Source organism: Ursus arctos, unplaced genomic scaffold (assembly GCF_023065955.2).
Source record: "Ursus arctos isolate Adak ecotype North America unplaced genomic scaffold, UrsArc2.0 scaffold_2, whole genome shotgun sequence".
Classification (NCBI taxonomy): domain Eukaryota; kingdom Metazoa; phylum Chordata; class Mammalia; order Carnivora; family Ursidae; genus Ursus; species Ursus arctos.
In genome coordinates this window covers 82,110,862-82,138,543 of record NW_026622874.1, presented here as the reverse complement: position 1 = coordinate 82,138,543, position 27,682 = coordinate 82,110,862, and the positions used below count along the sequence as shown (strand labels likewise).

Here is a 27,682-nt window from a genome sequence, read left to right as displayed (position 1 = left end):
TACTACCCAGCAATGAAAAGAAACATACTACTGATACAAGTATGGATGGATCTCGAAGGCATTATGCTCTGTGTAAGCAGCTAATCTTTTAAGGCTACATAGTATATGATTCCTTCATGTGGTATTCTCAATAAGACAAGACATTAGTGATTAAGGATAGACCAGTGATTACCAGGGTGGGATAGGGATGACTGCAAAGGAATAGCACAAGGAAGTGTTTTGGGGTGATGAAAATATTCTGTGGTGCTAGCTGAATGTGTTAAACTTCACATGTCTATATACCAAAAGAAAAAAAAATAAATTTACTGTATAATTTTAAAACATTTCTGACTTACCACAGAGTAGAAAAAAAGGTTTTCTAAGAGTGTCAAGTCATTAAACAATATGTCATGCTGTGGGCAGAAGCCCAAGTGTTTTCGAATCTCAAATAAATTCTTTGACATGTCAAATCCATGAATATAAACCTCTCCTCTGGTAGGAGGGTAATAACCTATGAGTAAGCAGAAGACATAAAAGCAGCTAAGCTTTGTTGAGAGAGCATTATAAGATATAGCAAATTAGTATCTTAAATTCAGCCTGCTTGTGGATTACTCAAAGAATTAGCACTATCTCCTACAGAATAGTTCAGGAAAATATCAGTAATTACATCTATGTAATGGGATTAGCTATTTTTAAATTTTTTTCTTTTCTGCTTTTGTATACAAATTTTCTACAATGGGTCTGGATTATATTGGTAATAAAAACATATAAATAATTTGTTATATTCTAATACATTCACATTGCAATCAGACTGTTCCTATATTTGTGAACCAGATGAGGTACTGTGTAGATGTGATGAAAATGTAAGATTGGGGCAACTGGGTGGTTCAGTCAGTTGAGCCTCTGATTCTTTAAAATAATTTTTTTATTATGTTAGTCATCATACAGTATATGCTTAGTTTTTGATGTAATGTTCCATGATTCATTAGTTGCATATAACACCCAGTGCACCATGCAATATGTGCCCTCCTTAATATCCATCACCGGCCTATCCCATTCCCCCACCGCCCTCCACTCTGAAGCCCTCAGTTTGTTTCCCAGAGTCCATAGTCTTTCATGGTTCATTCCCCCTTCTGTTTACCCCCCCTTCATTCTTCCCTTTCTTCTCCTACCGATCTTCCTATTTCTTATGTTCCATAAATGAGTGAAACCATATGATAATTCTCTTATTTCACTTAGCATAAGCTCCTCCAGTCCTGTCCATGTTGCTGCAAATGTTGGGTAATCGTTTTCTTTTTTTTTTAATTTTTAATTTTAATTTTTTTGATGTAAAGTTCCATGATTCATTACTTGCGTATAACACCCAGTGCACCATGCAATACGTGCCCTCCTTACTACCCATCACCAGCCTATCCCATTCCCCCACCCTCCTCCCCTCTGAAGCCCTCAGTGCCTCAGAGTCCATAGTCTCTCATGCTTCATTCCCTCTTCTGATTATCCCCCCTTCTTTATCCCTTTCTTCTCCTACTGATCTTCCTACTTCTTATGTTCCATAGATGAGAGAAACCATATGATAATTGTCTTTCTCTGCTTGACTTATTTCACTTAGCATTATCTCCTCCAGTCCCATCCATGTTGCAGCAAATGTTGAGAAATTGTTCTTTCTGATTCCATTGTATAATTGGACCACATCTTCTTAATCCAGTCATCTGTTGAAGGGCATCTCGGCTCCTTCCACAATTTAGCTATTGTGGACAATGCTGCTATGAACACTGGGGTGCATATGGCCCTTCTCTTCACTACGTCTGTATCTTTGGGGTAAGTACCCAGTAGTACAATTGCTGGATCATAGGGTAGCTCAATTTTTAACTTTTTAAGGGACCTCCACACTGTTTTTCAAACAAGATCCTAGCTAATAGGATCCAACAATACATTAAAAGGATTATCCATCATGACCAAGTGGGATTCATCCCTGGGATGCAAGGGTGGTTCAACATTCACAAATATATCAGTGTGATAGATTATATCAACAAGAAAAGAGCCAAAAATCATATGATCCTCTCAACAGATGCAGAAAAAGCATTTGACAAAATACAGCATCCTTTCCTGATTAAAACCCTTCAGAGTGTAGGGATAGAGGGTACGTTCCTCAATCTCATAAAAACCATCTATGAAAAGACTACAGCGAATATCATTCTCAGTGGGGAAAAGCTAATAGCCTTTCCCTTAAGATCAGGAACACGACAAGGATGCCCACTCTTGCCACTATTATTCAACATAGTACTAGAAGTCCTTGCAACAGCAATCAGGCAACAAAAAGGGATAACAGGTATCCAAATAGGCAATGAAGAAGTCAAACTGTCTCTCTTCACAGATGACATGATACTCTACATGGAAAACCCAAAATAATCCATTTAATGTATTGCTGAATTAGCTTTGTAGATTTGTTGTTGTTGTTGTTGTGTGTGTGTGTTTTTTTTTTTTAGTTTTGTATCTATGTCCATCAGGGATATTGTTCTATAGTTTCCTTATCTTGTAGTGTCCCAGTCTGACTTTGGTATCAGGGTAATACAGGCCTTATAGAATGATGTAGTAAGTGTACCCTCCTCTTCAATCTTTTCAAAGAATTTGAAGAGGACTGGTGTTAATTTTCCTTTAAATGTTTGGTAGAAATCTCCAGTGAAATCATCTGGTCCTAAGCTTTTCTTTTGAGAGGGTTTTCATTACTGTTCAATTCCCTTAGTAGCTATAGGTGTATCCAGATTTTCTATTTCTTCACAATTCAGTCTTGGTAGGTTGCATGGGTCTAAGAATTTACCCATTTCTTCTAGGTTATGAAGTTTTCTAATATACACTTGTTCACTGTATTTTCTTATGATCCATTTTATTTCTGTGGCATAAGCTGTAATATCCCACATCTCATTTTTAATTATTTGATTTTTTTCAATTTTGTTGATTTTTTCAAAAAAACAATTCTTAAGTTTTATTTTTTCCTATTATTTTCCCATTCTCTATCTCCACAGTGTTATTATATTATTCCTTCTACTATCTTTGGGTTTAGTTTTTCTTTTTCTAGTTCCTTAAAGTATGCAGTTAGGTTGTTAATATCAGATTTTTCTTCTTTTGTAATGTAAGTGTTCACAATGATAGAATTCCATTTTTGCACTGCTTTTGATGCATCTTGTAAGTTTTGTATACTGTGTTTTCATTTTAAATTTTCTCAAGATACTTTCTACTTTGTGATTCCTCCTTTGACCCATTGGTTGTGAAAGGTGTGTTGTTTAACTTCCACATATTTGTGGATTTTCCAATTTTTCCTTCTCCTATTGATTTGTAGTTTCATTCTATTGTGACTGGAAAAGATACTTTGTATAATTTCATTATTTTAAAATTTGTTAGGATTTATTTTGTAAACAAACATGTGATCTCTCCTGGAGAATGTACTATGCCTTATTGAGAATAATGTATATTCTGCTGTTGTTAGGTTGAGTATTAGTACATGTCTGTTGGGTCCAATTGTTGTTAAAGATCTCTATTTTCTTATAGAGTTTTTGTCAAGTTGTAAAATTATTGAAAGTGGAGTATTAAAGTCTCCTACTATGATTGTGCTACTGTCTATTTCTCTATTTCTCCAATATTTGCTTTGTTTTTTAAGAACTCTGATGTTTGGTAAATATATATTTATAATTGTTATATTTTCCTGTTGATTTGATACCTTCTTCCCCTTTGCAATAGTGTTTGATTTGGTATCATCACCTCTACTCTGATTATCATTTGCATTTATTTTTCATCTATTTACTTGATTATGTGTGTCCTTAGATTTCAAGTGATTCTCTTAAAGATAGCATATATTTGTATCCTTTAAAAAGTCTATTTAGTCAATCTATATCTTTTGAGTGGGTTATTTATTTATTGTGAAAGATTTTATTTATTTGAGAGAGAGAGAGAGTGGGAGAGGACAAGCGGGGGGTGGGGCAGGGGGAGAGGAATAAGGAGGCTCCCCACTGAGCAGGGAGCCTGATGTGGGGCTAGATCCAAGGACTCTGGAATCACAACCTGAGCCGAAGGCTGACGCTTAACCAACTGAGACACCAGGTGCCCCTGATTGGATAATTTAATCCATTTATTTAAAAAGTAATTATTGATAGGGAAGGACTTACTCTTGCCATTTTATTACTTTCTGTCTGTAGCATTTTGCTTCTCACTATTGCTTTTACTGCCTTCCTTTGTGTTTCACTTTTTGTTTTTTATATTGCCATGCTTTGGTTCCTTTCCTGTTTCCTTTGTGTGTATATCTATAGATATCTATAGGTATTCTTTGTGGCTACCATAGGGATTAATGTAAATATCTTAAAATTATAATGATCAGGGGCGCCTGGGTGGCACAGTGGTTAAGCGCCTGCCTTCGGCTCAGGGCGTGATCCCGGCGTTCCAGGATCGAGCCCCACATCAGGCTTCTCCGCTATGAGCCTGCTTCTTCCTCTCCCACTCCCCCTGCTTGTGTTCCCTCTCTCGCTGGCTGTCTCTATCTCTGTCAAATAAATAAATAAAATATTAAAAAAAATTATAATGATCAATTTTATGATGACAATAACTTTATTTATAGCCTTGTCCTTCCACTATGTTTCTGATGTCACAAATTACATCTTTATATACTGTGTACTCATTAACATAGGTTTATAATTATTTTTATGCTTTTAAGTTCTATGAGTTAAAAGTGAATTTATGCACCAAAATTACATTTCTATATTTGTCCACATATTTACCTTTATTAGAGAAGTTTATATTTTTATATGCCTTTGTATCTGTCTAGTGTCCTGAATTTCAACTTGAATGACTCCCTTTATAATAATTTCTTATAGGAGAGGTCTGGTGGTAATTAATTATTTCAGCTTTTGCTTAACTAGGAAAATCTGAATTTTCCCTCTTTTCAAAGTTTTAACAGATGTAGTTTTCTTGGTTGTAGTTGTTTTTTTCTTTCAGCTCTGTGAATATAATATCCTACTACTTTCTGACCTTCCAGGTTTCCACTAAAAAATCCTCTTAAAATCTTGAAGAGCATCAACTGCAATTGAAGAGTCACTTTTCTCTTGCTTCTTTCAGGATTTTCATTCTTTGAATTTTTAGTTTGATTATAATGTGTCTCATTTATGGGTTTCTTTCAGTTTATTCTACTTGTAATTTGCTGACCTTCTTGAATTTGTATGTCCATTTTTTCCCCTCAAATTTGGCAAGTTTTCAGTCATTATTTTTTCAAATAAATGCTCTGTCCCTTTCTCTTTTTCTTTTGCTTATCTTCTGGGACTTCCATAGTGCACAGAGTGGCCCACATGGTGATATTCCGTAAGTCATTTAGGCTCTCTTCACTTTTCTTCATTCTTTTTTCTTTTCACTCCTCTGACTTGATAATTGCAAATAACCTATCTTCAAGTTTGCTAATTCATTTTCCTGCCTGATCAACTCTACTGTTGAAACCCTCTAATAAAAATTTTCTAATTAGTTATATTTTTCATATCCAGGATTTGTTTGGGTTTTTAAAAAATTAGTTCAACCTCTGTTAGTATTTTAATTGTTCATGCATCATTTCATTTTCTTGTCTATCTGTGTTCCCTTTTAGATCATTGAACATCTTAAAATGACTTTTTGACAGGTAATTCAGAGATTTGTGTTTCTTAAGGGTCATGTTCTGGGGTTTTATTTTGTTATTTTGGGGCAGGTTTCCTTGTGAGTTTTTTTTTTTATGCCTTGTTATGTTTTGTTGAGATTTTAACATTTAAAAAACAGACATCTCTCACCGTCTTTATGGACTGGCTTCATGCAGGGGAAGTCCTTCACCTATCATCCCAGCTAGAGGTTTTAGGACCTTAAAACATTTTCTGGGGATAGGTCTTTGAGGTCGTGCATATGCTTTCATTCTATTATATATGACTGCTTCAAACTGTCTTAATTGCCTTAAGCAGCTTGGAGATTGTGTTTCTTTTGCAGTTCTCTGCCTGTATTCTGTTGTTTCCTTGGCACCTGAATGGGGAATTGCAGATTTCCTGCTGCTTTAAAATACTTTAAAGTGCTGCAGCATTTGCCTCTGTTCTTCCATGACTTCCAACTTGGCATCCATACCACGTTGCGGCTCCCATTAGTTCTCCATTAGCCAAGTCAGAAACCCTTCAGGAAGCCCCCAGACAAGCCAGAACATTGGATACAAATCCTAGTCTTTTCTTTCTGTCCCAAGGGAGAAGCTTGGAATTGGGGTATTTCCTCCTGATTGTGCCATGCCATGTTGGGGAAGGAGTTGGGGTGAAATAATGCCATAAGCTTCCTGCACTTTTTGGTATTGGTCATGCATACATTTGCATGTTGCAGCATCCAAACTGGTTTCTGGAGTTTTTAAAAAAGTATGTTTGTCTGTTTATTGTTGTTAACTTAGTGTCTCTATGGGGATGAGGGCCCGGAGCTTCCAAATTCACCATATTTCTGATATCATTCTTACCTCTTGCTTCTAAGTTGCCTCCATCTTCATTTAGTCTTGTTTAATTGCTGTAAGTGTTTGCCTATTTCCAGAGCTCTGGCAAAATTGGTTCTGACATTTTGTGCTTTCTTATCTATCTTGTCTAGGAAGGGACTAGAACTTGGAGCTACCATCTCTGACAATTTGCTCCCAGTGGGTTTGCTTCTCAGCTCCGTCTTGGTGTATGAATAGGATTTCAATAGGTGGACGGGTGGTTCAGGCACTACCATTGAGAGAAAGGGCATGAGCACACGGAGATGCAAAAGTGCATTACTTTTTTTATTTTAATGTTTTTTTTATTATGTTAGTCACCATACAGTACAACCCTGGTTTCAATGTAAGTTTGATGATTCATTAGTTGCGTATAACAGTCAGTGCACCATGCATTACGTGCTCTCCTTACTACCCATCACCGGTCTATCCCATTCCCTCACCCCAGTCCCCTCTGAGGCCCTCAGTTTGTTTCTCATAGTCCATAGTCTCTATGCCTCATTCCCCCTTCTGATTACCCTCCCCTTCTTTATCCCTTTCTTCCCCTACCGATCTTCCTAGTTCTTATGTTCCATAGATGAGAGAAATCATATAATTGTCTTTCTCTGCTTGACTTATTTCACTTAGCATTATCTACTCCAGTGCTGTCCATGTTGCAGCAAATGTTGAGAACTCGTTCTTTCTGATAGCTGAGTAATATTCCATTGTATATATGGACCACAGCTTCTTAATCCAGTCATCAGTTGAAGGGCATCTTGGTTCCTTCCACGATTTGGCTATTGTGCACAATGCTGCTATGAATATTGCGGTGCATATGGCCCTTCTCTTCACTACATCTGTATCTTTGGGGTAAAGACCCAGTAGTACAATGGCTGGATCATAGGGTAGTTCAATTTTTAACTTTTTAAGGGACCTCCACACTGTTTTCCAGAGTGGCTGTACCAACTTGCATTCCCACCAACAATGTAGGAGGGATCCCCTTTCTCCACATCCTCTCAGGCAATTGTTGTTTCTTGCCTTGTCAATTTTTGCCATTCTAACTGGTGTAAGGTGGTACCATTCTATTTATTTATTTATTTTATTATTTTTTAATGTTTTTTTATTATATTATGTTAGTCACCATACAGTACATCCCTGGTTTCTGATGCAAAGTTCGATGATTGAGTAGTTGCGTATAACACCCAGTGCACCATGCAATATGTGCCCTCCTTACTACCCATCACCAGCCTATCCCATTCCCCCACCCCCCCTCCTCTCTGAAGCCCTCAGTTTGTTTCTCCGAGTCCATAGTCTCTCATGCTTCATCCCCCCTTCTGATTACCCCCCTTTCTTTATCCCTTTCTTCCGCTACCGATCTTCCTATTTCTTATGTTCCATAGATGAGTGAAATCATATGATAATTGTCTTTCTCTGCTTGACTTATTTCACTTAGCATTATCTCCTCCAGTGCCGTCCATGTTGCAGCAAATGTTGAGAACTCATTCTTTCTGATAGTGGAGTAAGATTCCATTGTATATATGGACCACAGCTTCTTAATCCAGTCATCTGTTGAAGGGCATCTCAGTTCCTTCCACGATTTGGCTATTGTGGACAATGCTGCTATGAACATTGGGGTGCATATGGCCCTTCTCTTCACTACGTCTGTATCTTTGGGGTAAATACCCAGTAGTGCAATGGCTGGATCATAGGGTAGCTCAATTTTTAACTTTTTAAGGGACCTCCACACTGTTTTCCAGAGTGGCTGTACCAACTTGCATTCCCACCAACAATGTAGGAGGGATCCCCTTTCTCCACATCCTCTCCAGCAATTGTTGTTTCTTGCCTTGTCTATTTTTGCCATTCTAACTGGCGTAAGGTGGTATCTTAGTGTGGTTTTGATTTGAATTTCCCTGATGGCTAAGGATTTTGCACATTTTTTCATGTGTCTGTTAGCCATTTGTATGTCCTCATTGGAAAAGTGTCTGTTCATATCTTCTGCCCATTTTATGATTTTATTTGTTTCTCATGTATTGAGTTTGAGAAGTTCTTTGTAGATCTTGGATACCAGTCTTTTATCTGTCGCATCATTTGCAAATATATTCTCCCATTCCGTGGGCTGCCTCTTAGTTTTTTTGACTGTTTCCTTGGCCGTGCAGAAGCTTTTTATCTTGATGAAGTCCCATAAGTTCATTTTATCTTTTGTTTCTCTTGCCTTTGGAGATGTGTCATGAAAAGTTTGCTTTGGCCGATGTCGTAGAGGTTGCTGCCTATGTTCTCCTCTAGGATTTTGATGGATTCCTGTCTCACATCAAGGTCTTTCGTTCATTTGGAGTTTATCTTTGTGTATGGTGTGAGAGAGTGGTCAAGTTTCATTCTTTTGCATGTAGCTGTCCAATTTTCCCAGCACCATTTATTAAACAGACTGTCTTTTTTCCACTGGATGTTTTTTCCTGCTCTGTCAAAGATTAGTTGCCCAAAGAGCTGAGGGTCCATTTCTGGATTCTCTATTCTGTTCCATTGGTCTATGTGTCTGTTTTGGTGCCAGTACCATGCTGTCTTTGTGGTCACAGCTCTGTAGTACAGCTCAAAATCTGGCATTGTGATGCCCCCAGCTTTGTTTTTCCTTTTCAACAGTTCCTTGGTGATTCGGGGTGTTTTCTGGTTCCATACAAATTTAAGGACTATTTCCTCCAGTTCTTTGAAAAATGTCATTGGTATTTTGATCGGGATAGCATTGAAAGTGTAGATTGCTCTGGGTAGCATGGACATTTTAACTATGTTAATTCTTCCGATCCATGAGCATGGAATATTTTCCCATCTTTTTGTGTCTTCTTCAATGTCTTTCAAGAGTGATTTGTAGTTTCCAGAATATAGATCCTTTACATCTCTGGTTAATACCGAGATAACGTATGATTTTTGGTGCTATCGTAAATGGGAAGGATTCCCTAATTTCTCTTTCTTCAGTCTCATTGTTTGGGTATAGAAATGCAACTGATTTCTGAGCATTGATTTTGTATCCTGCCACGTTACTGAATTGCTCTATAACTTCTAGTAGTTCGGGAGTAGATTCTTTTGGGTTTTCCATATAGAGTATCATGTCATCTGCGAAGAGAGACATTTTGACTTCTTTGCTGATTTTGATACCTTTTATCCCTTTTTGTCGTCTGATTGCTGTTGCAAGGACTTCTAGTACTATGTTGAATAATAATGGCGAGAGTGGGCATCCTTGTCGTGTTCCTGATCTTAAGGGAAAGGCTTCCAGCTTTTCTCCATTGAGAATGATATTTCCTGTAGGCTTTTCATAGATGGTTTTTATGAGATTGAGGAATGTACCCTCTATCCCTACACACTGAAGGGTTTTAATCAGGAAAGGATGCTGTATTTTGTCAAATGCTTTTTCTGCATCAATTGAGAGGATCATATGGTTCCTGAGTCTTTTCTTGTTGATATGATGTATCACGCTGATCGATTTGCGAATGTTGAACCACCCTTGCATCCCAGGGATGAATCCCACTTGGTCATGATGGAGAATCCTTTTAATGTACTGTTGGATTCTATTAGCCAGGATCTTGATGAGGATTTTGGCGTCCATATTCATTAGGGAAATCAGTCTGTAATTCTCCTTTTTGATGGGGTCTTTGCCTGGTTTGGGCATCAAGGTAATATTGGCCTCATAGAATGAGTTTGGTAGCTTCCTTCTGTTTCTATTTTTTGAATTAGCTTTAGGAGAATAAGTATTATTTCTTCTTTGAATGTTTGGTAGAATTCCCCAGGAAAACCATCCGGGCCTGGGGTTTTGTTATTTGGAGGGCTGTTTATCACTGACTGAATCTCTTCATAATTAATTGGCCTGTTTAAAAAATCAATTTCTTCCTGTTTCAGTCTTGGTAGTTTATAGGTTTCCAGGAAGGACTCCATCTCTTCCAGTTGCTTAATTTATTGGCATAAAGCTGTTGATAAAAGTTTCTAATAATCCTTCCAATTTCATTGGTGTTGGTTGTGACCTCTCCTTTTTCATTCATAGTTTTATTAATTTGGTCCTTTCTCTATTCTTTGGGATAAGTCTTGCCAGTGGTCTGTCAATTTTATTGATTCTCTCAAAGAACCAGCTTCTAGTTCTGTTGATCTGCTCTACTGTACTCCTGGTTTCTAATTCATTGATTTCTGCTTTAATCTTGATCAACTGCTTTCTTGTGTGTGGATTAGGCCTGTTCCTCTGTTGCTGTTCCAGCTTCTTGAGGTGAGAATATAAAAACTGCCTTTTAGATTTTTCTATTCTTTTGAGTGAGGCTTGGATGGCTATGTATTTCTCCCTTAGGACTGCCTTTGTAGTATCACATAGGTTTTGGACCGTTTCGTTTTCATTCTCGTTGGTCTCCATAAGTTGTTTAAATTGATTTTTGATTTCCTGGTTTATCGAGTCATTTCTGAGCAGGATGGTTCTTAGTCTCCAAGTGTTTGAGTCTTTGTGGTTGAGTTCCAATTTCAGAGCATTGTGGTCTGAGAATATGCAGGGAATAATTTCAGTCTTTTGGTATCGGTTGATACCTGTGTTGTGACCCAGAATGTGGTCTATTCTTGAGATTGTTCCATGGGCATTAGAATAGAATGAGTAATCTTTGGTTCTGGGGTGTAGTGTTCTATATATATCTATGAGGTCCAACTTGTCGAGTATGGCATTCAAAGCTTTTGTTTCTTTGCTGATTTCTTGCTTAGGTGATCTGTCTATTGCTGATAGTGGAGTGTTGAGGTCCCCTACTATTAACGTATTTTTATCTATATGTCTCTTTATTCTGGTTAAGAGTTGGCTTGTGTATCTTGCTGCTCTCCTGTTGGGGGCATAGATATTTATAATTGTCTTATCCACGTGTTGGATACATCCTTCAGGAATAATATAGTGCCCCTCTGTGTCTCTAACTATAGTCTTTAGTTTAAAATCCAATCTGTCTGATATGAGAATTGCTACCCCAGATTTCTTTTGAGGTCCATTGACCTGAAAGATGGTATTCCATCCCTTTACTTTCAGTCTGAATGTATTTTTAGGTTCAAAATGAGTCTCTTGTAGACAGCAAATGGATGGGTCATGTCTTTTTATCCAATCTGCAACCCTGTGGCCTTTATGGGAGCATTTAGGCCATTTACATTGAGACTGGTTATTGAGAGATATAATTTTAATGATGCCATGTTGTCAGTAAAGTCTCTGTTTCTATCGATTGTGACTTTCTGTTCTGTATCACTCTTGGGGCCTTTTTACCTTTATAGAACCCCCCTTAATATCTCCTGTAGGGCTGGTTTCATGGTTACAAAATTGGTCAATGACTGGCGATTCTGGAAGGTCTTTATTTCTACATCAATTTTGAATGACAGCCTTGCTGGATAAAGTATCCTTGGCTGCATGTTTTTCTTTGAAAGAGCTTTAAAAATGCCCCCCCCCAACCCTTTCTCTCATTCCAGGTCTGACGTAATTCTGATACCTTTGCCTTGGTATGGGAGAAATTTCTTTGCCCTGGCCACTTTCAATACTGTATCCTTGGATCTAATATTTGCAAATGCACTATGACATGACGTGGTGTAGGTTTGTCGTGGTTGAGCTTAGGAGGGGTCCTCTATGCCTCTTGGACACGAATTTTTGTTTCCCTGCTAGATTAGGGACGTTTTCAGCTACAATTTGTTCAAATATCTCTTCTAGAGATATTTGTTTTTCTCCACCCCCTTGGGGATGCCGATGATTCTGACACTGGAACGTTTCATTGAGTCAGTAATCTCCCGTAACCTACGTTCCTGAGCGTGGATTTTTTTGAGTCCAGATTCTATTTTAGCTTTCTCTTCTACTAACCCATCCTCCAATTCACTGATACGTTCTTCTACCTCATTCTCCCTGGCCGTCAGAGCCTCTAGTTTTGACTGCATTTGGCTCATAGAATTTTTAATTTCTGCCAGATTCGCTCTCATTTCTGCCCTTAGAGATTCTATATTCTCATTAAGATTTTTGTTAATACTTTTTTCAAGTCTACACATCATCTTGACCATTGTTACTCTGAATTCCATTTCTGATAATTTGGTTATATCCATATCCATTAGTTCTGTGGCAGAGGCCACAGACTCATTGTCTTTTCTTAGCTGGGGGGGATTTCTCCTTCTCGTCATTCTGATGAGGAGAGGTTGTGGGGTTGTCCAGAGCCCAAATTATTGACCGGGACCCAGGCCGTGCGCCCTTGTTTTATAGGGACCTTAGGGATGTGGGCTTCTTGATTTTTCAGCCTGCCTTCTGGGGGAGGGTCTGCCGCACCGATACTCAGGCAACCCTGTTTGGGTAGAGTCTCCGTGTCCCCTGCAAGGGGGGGTGGGGGTGGGCACACTGTGTGCCGGTATTTCCAGGCTTTTGTTCTCTGGCGGCTTTCCCTGGCGGTTTGCTGTGCCTCTTCTGAGAGTCAGAGCAGCAGTGGCCAAATCTCAGCCTCTGTCTCAGAACAGAGGGATCGCGGACCGTTCTCCACTGATGTTCTGGCCACTTTAACTCTGTTTCTGTTGGTGCTGCTCAACCCTGCAGCATCCCAGGATATGTGCCCCACATCCGGCATCCCAGCCCTCACTTTCAGGGCCTGCGTGTCTCTGTCCTTTTTGTTTCTAACACCGCCAGCCGCCAGCTGCCCCCGTGTGCTCCAAAGCTCCAGTCCTCAGTCTGGTCACGCGCGTTCCCCGGCTCACATTCTCAGTCTGCTGTCTCGCGGGTGCCGGTCCACGAGTCTGCCTGCTCCTCCGTGCACGTGGCTACCGCTTCCCTGGGCCGAATGTGGTGGCTCCCTCCCCCTTCCGTTTATCTTCCGATATCTGTGCGTGGTTTCACAGCTCCCCGCTTTGTACCTCAATACTCAGCGCTGGAGATGTTCATTTGTAGAGTTCCAGATGTATCTTCCTGCGTCTCAGGCTGATTCCGTGGATGTTGAGGCTGGTCTGGTATCTATCCAGCTCGACTCAGGGGACCGGCTGAAAAAGCGGTCCCCTACTCCTCCTCCATTTTAACTCCAGAAAAGTGTATTATATGTGTTCTGAGATTATATGCAGAACATCGAGGGTGTTTCAAGATAACTTATGTAAAGCATATCAACTATGTATAATGCATATATTATCATTAGGTTAATGATAATTCAAATTACAACTTTGTGATACTATCGGGGTAGTCATGTTGTTAAGAAGAGGTTTAACTGAAACTTACAGGTAATCAGTTCAAATATATAAAATATCAGAGAATGTGGGTGGTGTCTGCCCTCCCTCAGCTAGTTTTGGCATCATTTTAGTTTCAAAGGAGAGGCTATGGTATCTCAACTGCTGGGCTCAGCCCTATTCCAGCCTCAGAACTTATGCTAACCTCACACACCACGTGGGATTCATGATTTTAATCGTCCTGGTATTCCCTATCCATTCTTCCTTTCTGGTGAATGCAGTGCATCTAACATATAAACCTATATAAAATATTCTTCCATGGCTTCTCACTGCGGTCAGCATAAATTCTAATTTTCATAGCATGGCTTCCCCCAAACCTTTCATTTGACCTTTTGATTATTCCTTTAGATTTATCTTTTGCTATTATTCAAATTCCATCTCTGATCTAGTCGGTTCCCTGCTTTTAAGTCTCCTAGTCTTTGCTTAGGTCTATAATATTCTTGATTCCATTCGCAGATCTTTATATATCATATTTGTCTCAGATTTGATGACACTGCCCTTTTTCTCAGCCCCCCAACAGGTTATGTGTCATTCTATTAGATGAACAGCATCCCACATATAACATCTCCTTTCATACTTATGATGTTAAGTTTCAAGTTTCTTTCCTGTATCTCCACCAGCGTACAAAATTGAGTGTGACAACAATCACCACTGTATTACCAATTCCTATGAAAAGAACTGGCATATAAATATTTTCATTGAATAAATGAAAGAATTTATTACATTACCAAGAGATCTCGGTTGTAAATAATTAAAGTGTAATAAATCTGCAACACTGAAATGACAACATATTCCATACCACCATGTTTGGTTTGAAGCCTCAGAAAGAACCTGACTTCTGCTCTAAACAGAGCTGAATACATACCTATTAGAAGAGACAAGGCTGTGGTTTTTCCTGCCCCATTTTGCCCTAGAAGAATAGTGATTTGTCCCTTATATAAATTCAAAGACATGTTGTTTACTACTACTTTGTCACCAAATTCCTGTGAGAGAAAAGAAAGAGTAACTTGTTATATGTCACTATCACTTATGAAAGACAGAACACTCATATACTCTATCCTTAGAAGAAACAACAATATAAAACAGGTGAAGGTAGGCGGTACAGGTTTCCAGTTATGCAATAACAAGTCATAGGCATGAAAGGCACAGCACAGAGAATATGGTCAATGGTACTATAATAGCATTGTAGGGTGACAGATGGTGGCTATGCTGGTTGTAAGCACAGCATAACATACGGACTTGTCAAATCACTATGTTGTCCACCTGAAACTAACGTAACACTATATGTCAACTATACTTCAACAAAGAAGTCAAAAAAAAAAAAAAAAAAAAAGAGAAGCAACATCATACTATCGAACTTGTGAAAAAAGTTAATGTTGTGAATAATGAACAACTTTTGTAGGTGTGCTGAGTTTGTATATTAGGCAAATAGGTGTGAAGGCACAGTAGTATCCACATTTGGTAAGGAAAATGGAGGCCTCTCTATCTTCCATGTATGAAGAGTGTAATATAGTTAATTATGGGCTTATTCAATTGTAGTAAGGGCTAGGAAACCTCATAAAGTTGCCATCAACGATCAGAAAAACTGATGCCATGATTTCAGCCAGAAGTTTGGTGATACACAAGAGCATGCCCAGAAATTCTTGAGATTCTAAGCAGAACTAATATATGCTCTTCTGAAGCTGTTCGAAAAAACAGAATTGGAAGGAACACTTCCAAATTCTATGAGGCCAGCATTACCTTGATCCCCAAACCAGAGAAAGACCCCATAGAAAAGAATTACAGAATATCCCTGATAAACACGGATGACAAAATTCTCATTAAGATACTTGCCAATAGGATCCAACACTACATTAGAAAGATTATTCACCATGACCAGGTGGGATTTATTCCTGGGATGCCAGGGTGGTTCCACATTTGCAAATCAATCAATTTCATAGATCACATTAATAAAAGAAGAGACAAGAACCATATGATCCTCTCAATTGATGAAGAAAAAACACTTGACAAAATACAGCATTGTTTCTTAATTAAAACTCTTCAAAATATACGGATAGAGGGACCATACCTCCACATCATATAAGCCATCTATCATTAGCCCACAGCAAATATCATTCTCAATGGGGAAAAACTGAGAGCTTTTCCCTTAAGGTCAGGAATATGACAGGGATACCCACTCTCGCCACTGCTGTTCAACATAGTACTAGAAGTCCTAGCCTCAGCAATCAGACAACAAAAGGAAACAAAAGGCATTCAGACTAGCAAAGAAAAAGTCAAACTCTCCCTCTTTGCAGATGACATGATATTCCATGTGGAAAACCCAAAAGATTCCACCCCCAAGTTATTAGAACTTATATAGCAATTCAGCAATGTGGCAGGATATAAAATCAATGCACAGAAATCAGTTGCATTTCTATACCCTAACAATGTGACTGAAGAAAGAGAAATGAAGGAATCGATCCCATTTACAATTGCACCCAAACCCATAAGATACCTAGGAATACACCTAACCAAAGAGGCAAAGGACCTATACTCTAGAAACTACAGAACACTTATGAAAGAAATGGAGGAAGACACAAAAAGATGGAAAAACATTTCATGCTCATGGATTGGAAGAATAAACATTGTGAAAATGTCTGTGCTGCCCAGAGCAATCTATACATTCAATGAAATCCCTACCAAAATACCATTGACATTTTTCACAGAGCTGGAACAATCAATCCAAAATTTGTGTGGAACCAGAAAAGACCCTGAATAGCCAAGGGAATGTTGAAAAGGTAAACCAAAGCTGGGGCATCACAATGCTGACTTCATGCTATATTACAAAGATGTGATCATCAAGACAGCATGGTACTGGCACAAAAACAGACACATAGATCAGTGGAACAGAACAGAGAGCCCAAAAACGGACCCTCAACTCTATGGTCAACCAATCTTTGACAAAGCAAGAAAGAATATCCAATGGAAAAAGCCAGTCTCTTCAATAAAAAGTGCTGGGAAATTGGCCATCTATATACAGAAGAATGAAACTGGACCACTTTCTTACACCATAAACAAAGATAAACTCAAAATGGAAGAAAGGCCTCAATGTCAGACAGGAATCCATCAAAATCCTAGAAGAGAACACAGGCAGCCACCTCTTCGACCTCAGCCACAGCAACTTCTTGCAATACACATCTCTAAAGGCAAGGGAAAGAAAAGCAAAAATGAACTATTTCGACCTCATCAAGACAAAAAAGCTTCTGCATGACAAAGGACACAGTCAACGAAACTAAAAGGTAACCTACAGAATGCGAGAAGATATTTGCAAATGACAGTACAGATAAAGGCTGGTATCCAAGATCTATAAAGAACTTCTCAAACTCAATATCCAAACAACAACAACAACAACAACAACAACAACAACAACAACAAAAACAAATAATCCAGTCAAGAAATGGGCAGAAGATATGAACAGACACTTCTCCAAAGAAGATGTACAAATGGCCAACAGACACATGAAAAAATCCTCCACATCACTTCCCATCTGGGAAATACAAATCAAAACCACAATGATGTACCACCTTACACCAGTTAGAATGGCTAAAATTAACAACATAGGGAACAGCAAATGTTGGTCCGGATGTGGAGAAAGGGGAACCCTTTTACACTGTTGGTGGGAATGCAAGCTGGTATAGCCATTCTGGAAAACAGTATGGAGGTTCCTCAGGACCTTAAAAATAGAGCTACCCTATGACCCAGCAATTGCATTACTAGGTATTTACCCCAAAGATACAGATGTAGTGAAAAGAAGGGGCACATGCACCCCAATGTCCACAATGGCCAAACTGTGAAAAGAGCCAAGATGTCCTGCAACGGATGAATGGATAAAGAAGATGTGGTTCATATATAGAATGGAGTATTACTCAGCCATCAGAAAGGATGAATATTTACCATTTACATTGACATGGATGGAACTGGAGGGTATTATGCTAAGTGAAATAAAGTCAGTCAGAGAAAGACAATACCATACAGTTTCACTCATATGCAGAATATAAGGAATAGCACAGGGTATCATAGGGACAGGGAGAAAATGAATGGGAAGAAATCAGAGAGGGAGACAAACCATATGAGACTCTTGACTCCGGGAAACAAACTGAGGGTTGCGGAAAGGGAGGTGGGTGGGGGGATGGGGTAACTGGTTGAAGGACAGTAAGGAGGGCACATGAAGTGATGAGCACTGGGTGTCATATGCAACTAATGAATTACTGAAAGTTACATCAAAAACTATTGATATATTATATGTTGGCTAACTGAATTAAAAATTAAAAAGAAAAAAGATAACTAAAAAGAAACAGAACTTGAAGTGATAAAAATTGTAATTTCTAAAATGAAAATATACTTGATGAATTTACATATGCAGGTTAGATGCTGCAAGAGAAAAAAGGAGTTAAAGGTATAAGCATAGAAACAATAAAAAACAAGTAAGTTAAAGAAAAAAAGTTAAAAAATAAATAAAAGAACAATGCCTCAGGAAAGATGTTGCTACAGCTGATGTCAGTGGTCTCTTCTGGGAATTTTTTTTTGAGAGAGAGCACAGCACATGAGCTGGGTGGGGGAGGGAAAGACACAGAGGGAGAGAGAGAATCTTCCGCGGGCTTCATGGGTGGAACCTGATGAGGGGCTCAATTTCACAATTCTGAGATCATGACCTGACCTGAAACCAAGAGTCAGACACTTAACTGACTGAGCTACCCCGATGCCCCTTTTCTAGGATTTTTATGGTTTCCTGTCTTAAATTTAAGTCTCTAATGAATTTTGAGTTTATTTTTGTGTATGGTGTAAGATAGTGGTCAAGTTCATTCTTTTGCATATAGCTGACCAGTTTTCCCAACACCATTTGTTGAAGAGACTGTTTTTTCCTGCTTTGTTAAAGATTAACTGACCATAGAGTTGTGGGTTCATTTCTGGGTTTTCTATTCTGTTCTATTGATCCACGTGTCCATTTCTGTGCCAGTACCATGCTGTTTTGATCACTACAGCTTTGTAATATAGCCTGAAGTTTGGAACTGTGTAATCTCTGATATTCTAATTATTGTGTATCATGGTGTGGACCTTGAGTTCATCTTGTTTGGAATTCTCAGTTTCCTGAACTTGGATGTATGTTTTCTTCCCCTGGTTAGGAAAGTTTTCAGTTATTATTTCTTCAAATAAATTTTCTGCCTCTCTGTTTCTCTCTTCTCCTTCTGGGATGCCTGTAATATTGAATGTTTGTTCATTTGATATTGTCCAAGAGATACCTTAACTTATCTTCATTTAAAAAAAATTCTTTTTGCTGTTTAGCTTGGGTGCTTTACAATACCCTGTCTTCCCAATCACTGATCCATTCTTCTGCATGTGTTAATCTACTGTTGATTCTCTCTAACGTAGTTTTCATTTCAGTTATTGTAGTCTCCAACTCTGAGTGGCTCCTTTTTTACATTTTTATCTCAGCTTCTTCTCCTAAACTTAAAGGAATGGTCTTTATTTTGCTCATCGTTCTCTATGTGTTCTCCCTCTTGTTTGCAGAAGCTGTTCAGTCAGCCCTCAGTTCTTCAGGAGGAAATGATCTATAAATAGGTATGGATTTGTTGTTTGTGGAGAAGATGAGTTTGGGGTCTTCCTACATCACCATCGTGGACTGGAACTCAGCATTTTGTATGTTAATTAAACTTTAATACAGCAGTTTAAAAAACATATGGATATTGCCTAGTTGATACTGCTTTTGAAATATGATAAACTATGGAAACATCCAGAAAAATGTCTGAATTTAGTGTTAGCATTGGAATAAAACTGATATCTTGTAAGTCTTAGTGTTATTACAATAAAATAGAATTCAGTAACAAGAAAAAAATAAGTGGTGTGGCCATAGTAACATTAGTCAAAGTACATAAGAGAAGAATATTGCCAAGGAGAAAGTGTGCCATTTTATAATGATAAAGGGATCAACTTCAAGAAGACATAATTCTCCTAAAGGTTTATGCACCTAATAACAGATTCAAAAATATGAGGCCACAGACGTAGTGAAGAGAAGGGCCATATGCACCCCAATGTTCATAGCAGCATTGTCCACAATAGCTAAATTGTTATTGATAAATAACAAACTGATAGCTAAATTGATATTAAGGAGGGCATGTATTGCATGGTGCCCTGGGTGTTATACGCAAGTAATGAATCATGGAACTTTACATCAAAAACTAGGGATGTACCGGGGCGCCTGGGTGGCACAGCGGTTGAGCGTTTGCCTTCGGCTCAGGGCGTGATCCCTGCGTTATGGGATCGAGCCCCACATCAGGCTCCTCCACTATGAGCCTGCTTCTTCCTCTCCCACTCCCCCTGCTTGTGCTCCCTCTCTCGCTGGCTGTCTCTATCTCTGTCGAATAAATAAATAAAATCTTTAAAAAAAAAAAAACTAGGGATGTACTGTATGGTGACTAACATAACATAATTTAAAAAATATTATTTAAAAACAAACAAACAAACAAACAAAATATGAGGCCAAAGGACTACAGACAAAAATAGAAAAAATACAGTTATTTTAAAAGACTTCAATATTTTTCTCTCAATAACTGTTAGAACATGTAGAATCACTAAGGATATAGAATACTTATTAAACTACCAACTAACTTAATTAACATTTATGTATCACCCCAAGAACCAACAGCAGATCACACATCATTTTCCAGTATGCATATAACATGTATTTAGACAGATGACTGTCTGAGTCATAAAACAAGAATCAATAAATTTAAAAGGATTTGTGTCATACAAAGTAAATTCTCTTACCAGAATCAGAATTAAATTAGAAATTAGTAGCAAAAAGATCTCTGGAAAATTCCCAAGTAATTGCAAACTAAGTAATACAAGTTGTACAAAAGCTCTTCTGGGAAAGTAAAGAGGAAATATTTTTCCAACTCACTCTATGAGGCTAGCATTATCCTGATACTGAAACTTGAAAAATGCCTTACAAAGAAATGAAAGCAACAGACAAATATCCATCATTAAACAAAGTAAAAAGATTCTAAACCAAAATTAAGAAAAGTCATCCCATAAAAATGGATGATACAGAGTTTCACTTCTGGGAAATCAGCATGAAAAGTGGGTCCTCAGATCCACTGCAAGAAAAGCTGTGAAAATTAAAAAAACAAAACAACAAAAATCAGGTATAATCTTCAGGAATTGTCCTAAGGGAATACAGAAAATGAAGAAACATTTATTTAAGAAATTCATGGTATTGGCACAAAAACAGACACGTAGACCAATGGAACAGAATAGAGAACCCAGAAATAGACCCTAGGCTCATTGGGCAACTAATCTTTGACAAAGCAGGAAAAAACACCAGGCGGAAAAAAAGACAGTCTCTTCAATAAATGGTGCTCGGAAAACTGGACAGCTACATGCAAAAGAATGAAACTTGACCACTCTCTCACACCATACACAAAGATAAACTCCAAATGGATGAAAGACCTCAATGTGAGACAGGAATCCATCAAAATCCTAGAGAAGAACATAGGCAGCAACCTCTACGACATCGGCCAAAGCAACCTTTTTCATGACACATCTCCAAAGGCAAGAGAAACAAAAGATAAAATGAACTTGTGGGACTTCATCAAGATAAAAAGCTTCTGCACGGCCAAGGAAACAGTCAAAAAAACTAAGAGGCAGCCCACGGAATGGGAGAATATATTTGCAAATGATGCGACAGATAAAAGACTGGTATCCAAGATCTACAAAGAACTTCTCAAACTCAATATGTGAGAAACAAACAAACAAATCATAAAATGGGCAGAAGATATGAACAGACACTTTTCCAATGAGGACATACAAATGGCTAACAGACACACGAAAAAATGTTCAAAATCCTTAGCCATCAGGGAAATTCAAATCAAAACCACACTAAGATACCACCTTACGCCAGTTAGAATGGCAAAAATAGACAAGGCAAGAAACAACAATTGCTGGAGAGGATGTGGAGAAAGGGGATCCCTCCTACATTGTTGGTGGGAATGCAAGTTGGTACAGCCACTCTGGAAAACAGTGTGGAGGTCCCTTAAAAAGTTAAAAATGGAGCTACCCTATGACCTAGCCATTGCACTACTGGGTATTTACCCCAAAGATACAGACGTAATGAAGAGAAGGGCCATATGCACCCCAATGTTCAGAGCAGCATTGTCCACAATAGCCAAATCGTGGAAGGAACTGAGATGCCCTTCAACAGATGACTGGATTAAGAAGCTGTGGTCCATATATACAATGGAATATTACTCAGCTATCAGATAGAACGAGTTCTCAACATTTGCTGCAACATGGACGGCACTGGAGGAGATAATGCTAAGTGAAATAAGTGAAGCAGAGAAAGACAATTATCATATGATTTCTCTCATCTATGGAACATAAGAACTAGGAAGATCGGTAGAAGAAAGGGATAAAGAAAGGGGCGGTAATCAGAAGGGGGAATGAAGCATGAGAGACTATGGACTATGAGAAACAAACTGAGGGCTTCAGAGGGGAGGGGGGTGGGGGAATGGGCTGGTGATGGGTAGTAAGGAGGGCACGTATTGCATGGTGCACTGGGTGTTACACGCAACTAATGAATCATCGAACCTTGCATCAGAAACCAGGGATGTACTGTATGGTGACTAACATAATAAAAAAACATTAAAAAAAAAAAAGAAAATCTACTACAACTTGGTAAATAACAGACTTGCTGTTTTTAACATCTCAGTCTAGTTTGTCATTCTAGGAATTATTCTAGTTTACTCCTCTTCCTTCAATGTCCACCCATCCCCCAATATTCTCAGTTCTGTTAGAAATCTCTTGGATCTGTCCATTTCTCTTTATATATACTTCCACAACCCTTATACAATTCTTATTTCTTATAAAAAGCGCCATCCGGTCTTCTTTTCCCCACTCTTCTCCTTCTCAACTCCCCACCTTTCAACATCCTGTTTTCCATACTGTAGCCAAAATGTTCTTTAAAACACATATGTCATATTCTCTAGTGCTTTGAATCAATCAATGGCTTCCCAAAGAAGCCATTTACTATCATTCTTTTGCCTTCAAATATACTGGTCTTCTTTTTGTTCCTCAAACACATGAAGATCTTTCTCACCTCAGGTTTGTTGAATTTGCTATTTGCCTCCTGTGGGTATTCTTCTCTTACTTAGCTTTTCAAAGAATTAGCTCTATTCATTCTTCAAATCTCAACTCAAAGGTCATCTCCTCAGAGATATTTCCCTTTAGCTACATTTAGTGTCATCCTCTCCACTTACACTCAGATGTTACTACTGTATCAAGTTTATTTTCTTCACAGAATTTATTACAAAATTCAAATATCACTTGTTGCCAAGCCTACCAGAGGAGATTAGAAGCATAATGAGTGAAGTAAATCCTATATTGTAAAGATATATCTATATGTTCTATGAATGTCTCTTAAATTAGAATTATACTGATTATGACCCATTCATTATTAAACATCTTATTTGTTTTCTAGAAATGGCCAGTTACAAATCCAGGGTATAGTATATGGCTTTCAGTCTTTGCAGGAAAAAGAGACCTTTGAAACAAATACCTTGTACAAATGTTTGATCTGGATACCTGCCACCAAATTAGCAGGTTCAGCCTCAAAATACTTGTTTGGGGTTTCCCCACAGCTTTTCATTTCTTCTTTTTTCCTTCTGATTTTTGGTTCACCAAACCAGTATGAGTGCTACAAAGAAAGCCAAAATGTAATTACCAAGATGAGCTTTCAGAAATAAGGCATTCCATCTGAACAGATCTATAATGAATAAACTGACTGACTTAGTAATCAAAACCTGTCTACAAAGAAGTCCAGGACCAGATGTCTTCACTGGTATCAAACATTTAAACAAGAATTTAAAAAACTGTTCTCTAAGCCTTCCAAAAAGTGTTAAGAGAAAAGAATACTTTCTAACTCATTCTATGAGCTCAGCATTACTTGAAAGACAAATGCCAACGTCAGACAAAGACATCACAAGGAAAATAAACTACAGACCAATATCCCTTACTAATATAGATTTTAAAATCTTCAAAAATACTTGTAAGCTAAATCTAATAGCATATCAAAAAGAATATTCATCATGGCAAAGTGGGATTTATCCTAGGAATGCAGGATAGTTTAACATACAAAAACCAATCAATGAAAGATATCACATTAATAGGACAAATGGGGCATGATCATTTCAACTGATGCAAATAAAACCTCTGACAAAGTGTTTCATGATAAAAACACTTGGAAAACTAGGGACAGTTTCTTGAAATTCATTAGGGAATTTATGAAAAAACCCACAGCTAACATCATACTCAATAGTGAAAGACTTAAGCTTTCCCTCTAAAATCAGGAATAAGACAAGGATACCTGCTTTCATTCTTGCTATTCACAGAAATAAAAGATATCCAAACTGGAAAGAAAGAAGTAAAACTATCTATATTTGAAGACAACATGATTCTACATATTGAAGTGCCCCGAGACCCCTCCCCTACATATACTACTAGATCTAATAAACAAATCCAGCAAAGATGCATACAACGTGTATACATCAGTTGTGTTTGTACATACCAGCTATGAACAATACAAAAAGAAAATTCTATTCTAACAGTTCTATTTACAAGAGCGTCCAAAAGAATAATATACTTAGGAACAAAGTTAACCAGAGAGGTGAATGACTCACACACTGAAACTATAAAACCTCAATGAAAGAATTTAAAGAAGACTATATAAATAGAAAGTTAAAAAAGAAAAAGAAAGTTTATGGACTGAAAGACAATTTTTTTGGGTGGGGGGGATGATTCTGAGATCATCACTGTGTGCTCTGCACTGATTCTCAGAGTTCCCTGCATCACTGGGCTCCAGGGGTCCACAGTGTTGACATGATCTTTTCTGGCTGCTTTTGTTTCCTGTCTCATTTTGCCTTTCTCTGACCCTTCCAAATAAATTCCAAACCCTGTGAAAGACAATATTTTTAATAACGGCAATACTACTTAAAGCAATCAACAGATTCATTGTAATTTCCATAAATATTCTAATGGTTACTTTTACAGATATAGAAAAGCTGATTCTCAAGTTCTTATGGAACTTCCAGGACCCCCTAGTAGCCAAAACAATCTTGAAAAAGAAGAGAAAAAGCTGGATGACCCACACTTTCAGATTTCAAAACTTACTATGAAACTATAGTAATCAAACAGTGTGGTACCGACATAAGAATAGACATATAGGCCAATGGAATAAAATTGAGGATCCAAAAATGAAACCATACATTTATGACCAACTGATTTTCAACAAAGGTGCTAAGACCATTCAATGGGGAAAGAATAGTCTTTTCAAAGAGTGGTATTGGGACAAAAGGATTAACACATCCAAAAGAATGAAGTTGAATCTCCCCCTTATACTATATAAAAATCAACTCAAAATTGATTAGTTATCTAAATTTAACAGATAAAATCATCAAATTCCTTTTAAACCATCAAATTCTTAGAAGAAAACACAGGGGTAAATTTTGATGACTCTGGATCTCACAATTAACTTCTTAGATATGACACAAAATTCACAACCAACAAAATTTTTTTTAATTGGTTTTAATCAAAGTTAAAAATTATTGTGCATGAAAGAGTATTATGAAGAGAATGAAAAGATAACCTAGAGAATGGAATAAAATATTTGCAAATCATGTATCTGGTAAGGTTCTACTGTCAAGAATATATAAAAAGACAACCCAGTTAAAAAAGTCACAGAACTTGAATAGACATTTCTATAAGTAACATACCCTATGACCAAGAAGCAAGCCCATGAAAATATCTCAACATGATTAGTCATTAGGGAAATGCATATCAAAACCATGAGAACACTTTATACCCACGAGGATGGCTACAATAAAGGGAAAAGAATAACAAGGGTTTTGAAGCTGTGGAGAAATTAGAACCCTGGTACATTGCTTGTGGGAATGTATAAACGGTGCAGCCACTGCAGAAAACAGTTTAGTGGTTCCTAAAAACAAGAAACAGAATTATCCTAAGTACTAGCAGTTCTACTCCTAGGTATATTCCCAAAAGAACTGAAACAGGCACTCAAGCAAATACTTAATAGACAAATATTCGTAGCAGCACTATTCGAACAGCCAAAAGATGCCCTACATTTCTACAGGTTGATAAAGGAATTGTCCTATATACAAACAATGGAATATTATTCAGTAATAAAAAAGAATGAAGTGCTGATACATATTAATGGATAGACTTCAAAAACATTATGTTAAGTGAAAGAAGCCAAATAGTCACCTATTATATGATTCTATTTATATGAAACATCCAGGATAGTAAGTCATAGAAAAAGAAAGCGGATTTGTGGTTGCTAGGAGTTTGGGATATGGAAAAATGGGATGTGACTTCTTAATGGATAGAAGGTTTTATTTTTGGGTAATAAATATTTTGGAACTAGACATATGCAAGTACATCGTAAAGGCACTAAATTCCACTGGTATTTTTCCACTTCAAAATGGTTAATTTTAAAATACGAATTTCATCAGAATTAAAAATTTTAATGTGAAAAATGAAGTACTATAAGAACTTGAAAACACTTTGGCTTGGTTTACTCTGTGGCTATTGCATACTTTAAGGGATTGAACTTTGTAATAAATTATGTATGATTTATATCTCCAGGAATTAGAAGCAAAAATCATTTTGAAATGTTACTGTTCAGGAAGTAGGGTCAAAACTGAATTACTCAACAATGAAGTCATAGCCAATGCATTTTATCACACTCAGTCAGAATGCATTCTTTGTACTATATATTATTCAGTAATAGTATGGAGGGCAAGATGCAGCAGCTCTTCCACTCTAAGTAAACTGGTCTAATCCTTGAAAGTAAACAGGTGGTAAGAACAGAGATATGGGAAATACCCAATCCTCTACTCACTAGGATCTAAGAAATCATCACGTATTATTTAGCTGGGAACAACTTCTGCAGACTTTCAGGTTTCTTTATCCTCCAGTCTAATCCACTATGTACCATGTGGCTGAAGAAGATTTCTATTACTCAAGTGTTTTTAAATGTATGGGGATTCAGTGTCTTATCCACAGATATTGTGCATTTGCATATGTGGAAGGCTTTAAGAGATCAAGAAATGGCTAGCATTTTCATATGGCTGGTATGCACAGGAAAATGATTCTGCATTTGACCTTTTGATTTGACTATAAATATTATATGAAATAAATGCATAAGGACTATGGCTTTTGCAATAACAACAGCATTAGTACTCACCATAAGAAAAAAGTACCATGGTTGGGGCACGCCATACTGTCCTGGAAAGACAGTTTCTATATACCAGGTCACAAGGCCATACAAGAAAGCATCAAGTAAAAGCATTAACAAAATATGGCCAAACATGAGATTATCCTCAAGGTTGACTGGTGTCCAAATGTTATCCCATCTAATACCAATTTCTGAAATAAAAAGGAGATACCATAGATGACAGCTCTGTGAAACAGCAAAGAAAAAGGGTTGATACTCTAAATCCTGTCACTGTGAATTATCTATATGTTAATACCCTTATTATTTAAGTCATCTAAGAAAATGATGGAATATGTAGTAATACTGGGTTCTTCTGACCTCCCTTCAGAATCTACAAAAATAAATAGGAATGACTGAGACAAGGTCAATGAATGAAACAAAAATAATAATAAAAAAGGCAAGAAAAAAGCAAGCCTATTAGATCCTATTTTTCTATCCCTTCATACTAAATTCACATTTAAACTACCATCAGGGTATACAAATCTGGAAAAATATTGACTAGAGATGGATGCTGACTACAAAGCAGAAGAAAAAGAGGTTTTGGTTAAATATAGTTCTGGGGCACCTCCGTGGCTCAGTTGGTTAAGTGTCCAACTCCTGATTTTGGCTCAGGTCATGATCTCAGGGTCATATGAGATTGAGCCCCACAGTGGGCTCCATGCTGGGTGTAAAGCCTGCTTGAA

General features: G+C 37.6%; 1 protein-coding gene across 1 annotated transcript in view; it reads right to left on the bottom strand.

The window, feature by feature from the left end:
* The window catches only part of LOC113267547 (phospholipid-transporting ATPase ABCA3-like), a 178,948-nt gene that overhangs the window by 98,915 nt on the left and 52,351 nt on the right, over positions 1–27,682 (bottom strand). Inside the window, exons 10-13 of the mRNA XM_057314873.1 lie at positions 26,970–27,151; positions 23,268–23,405; positions 14,544–14,661; positions 336–490 (exon numbers count right to left, since the gene is read on the bottom strand). Coding sequence (XP_057170856.1) covers positions 336–490; positions 14,544–14,661; positions 23,268–23,405; positions 26,970–27,151 — 593 coding nt within the window. The remainder of the gene's footprint in view (positions 1–335; positions 491–14,543; positions 14,662–23,267; positions 23,406–26,969; positions 27,152–27,682) is intronic.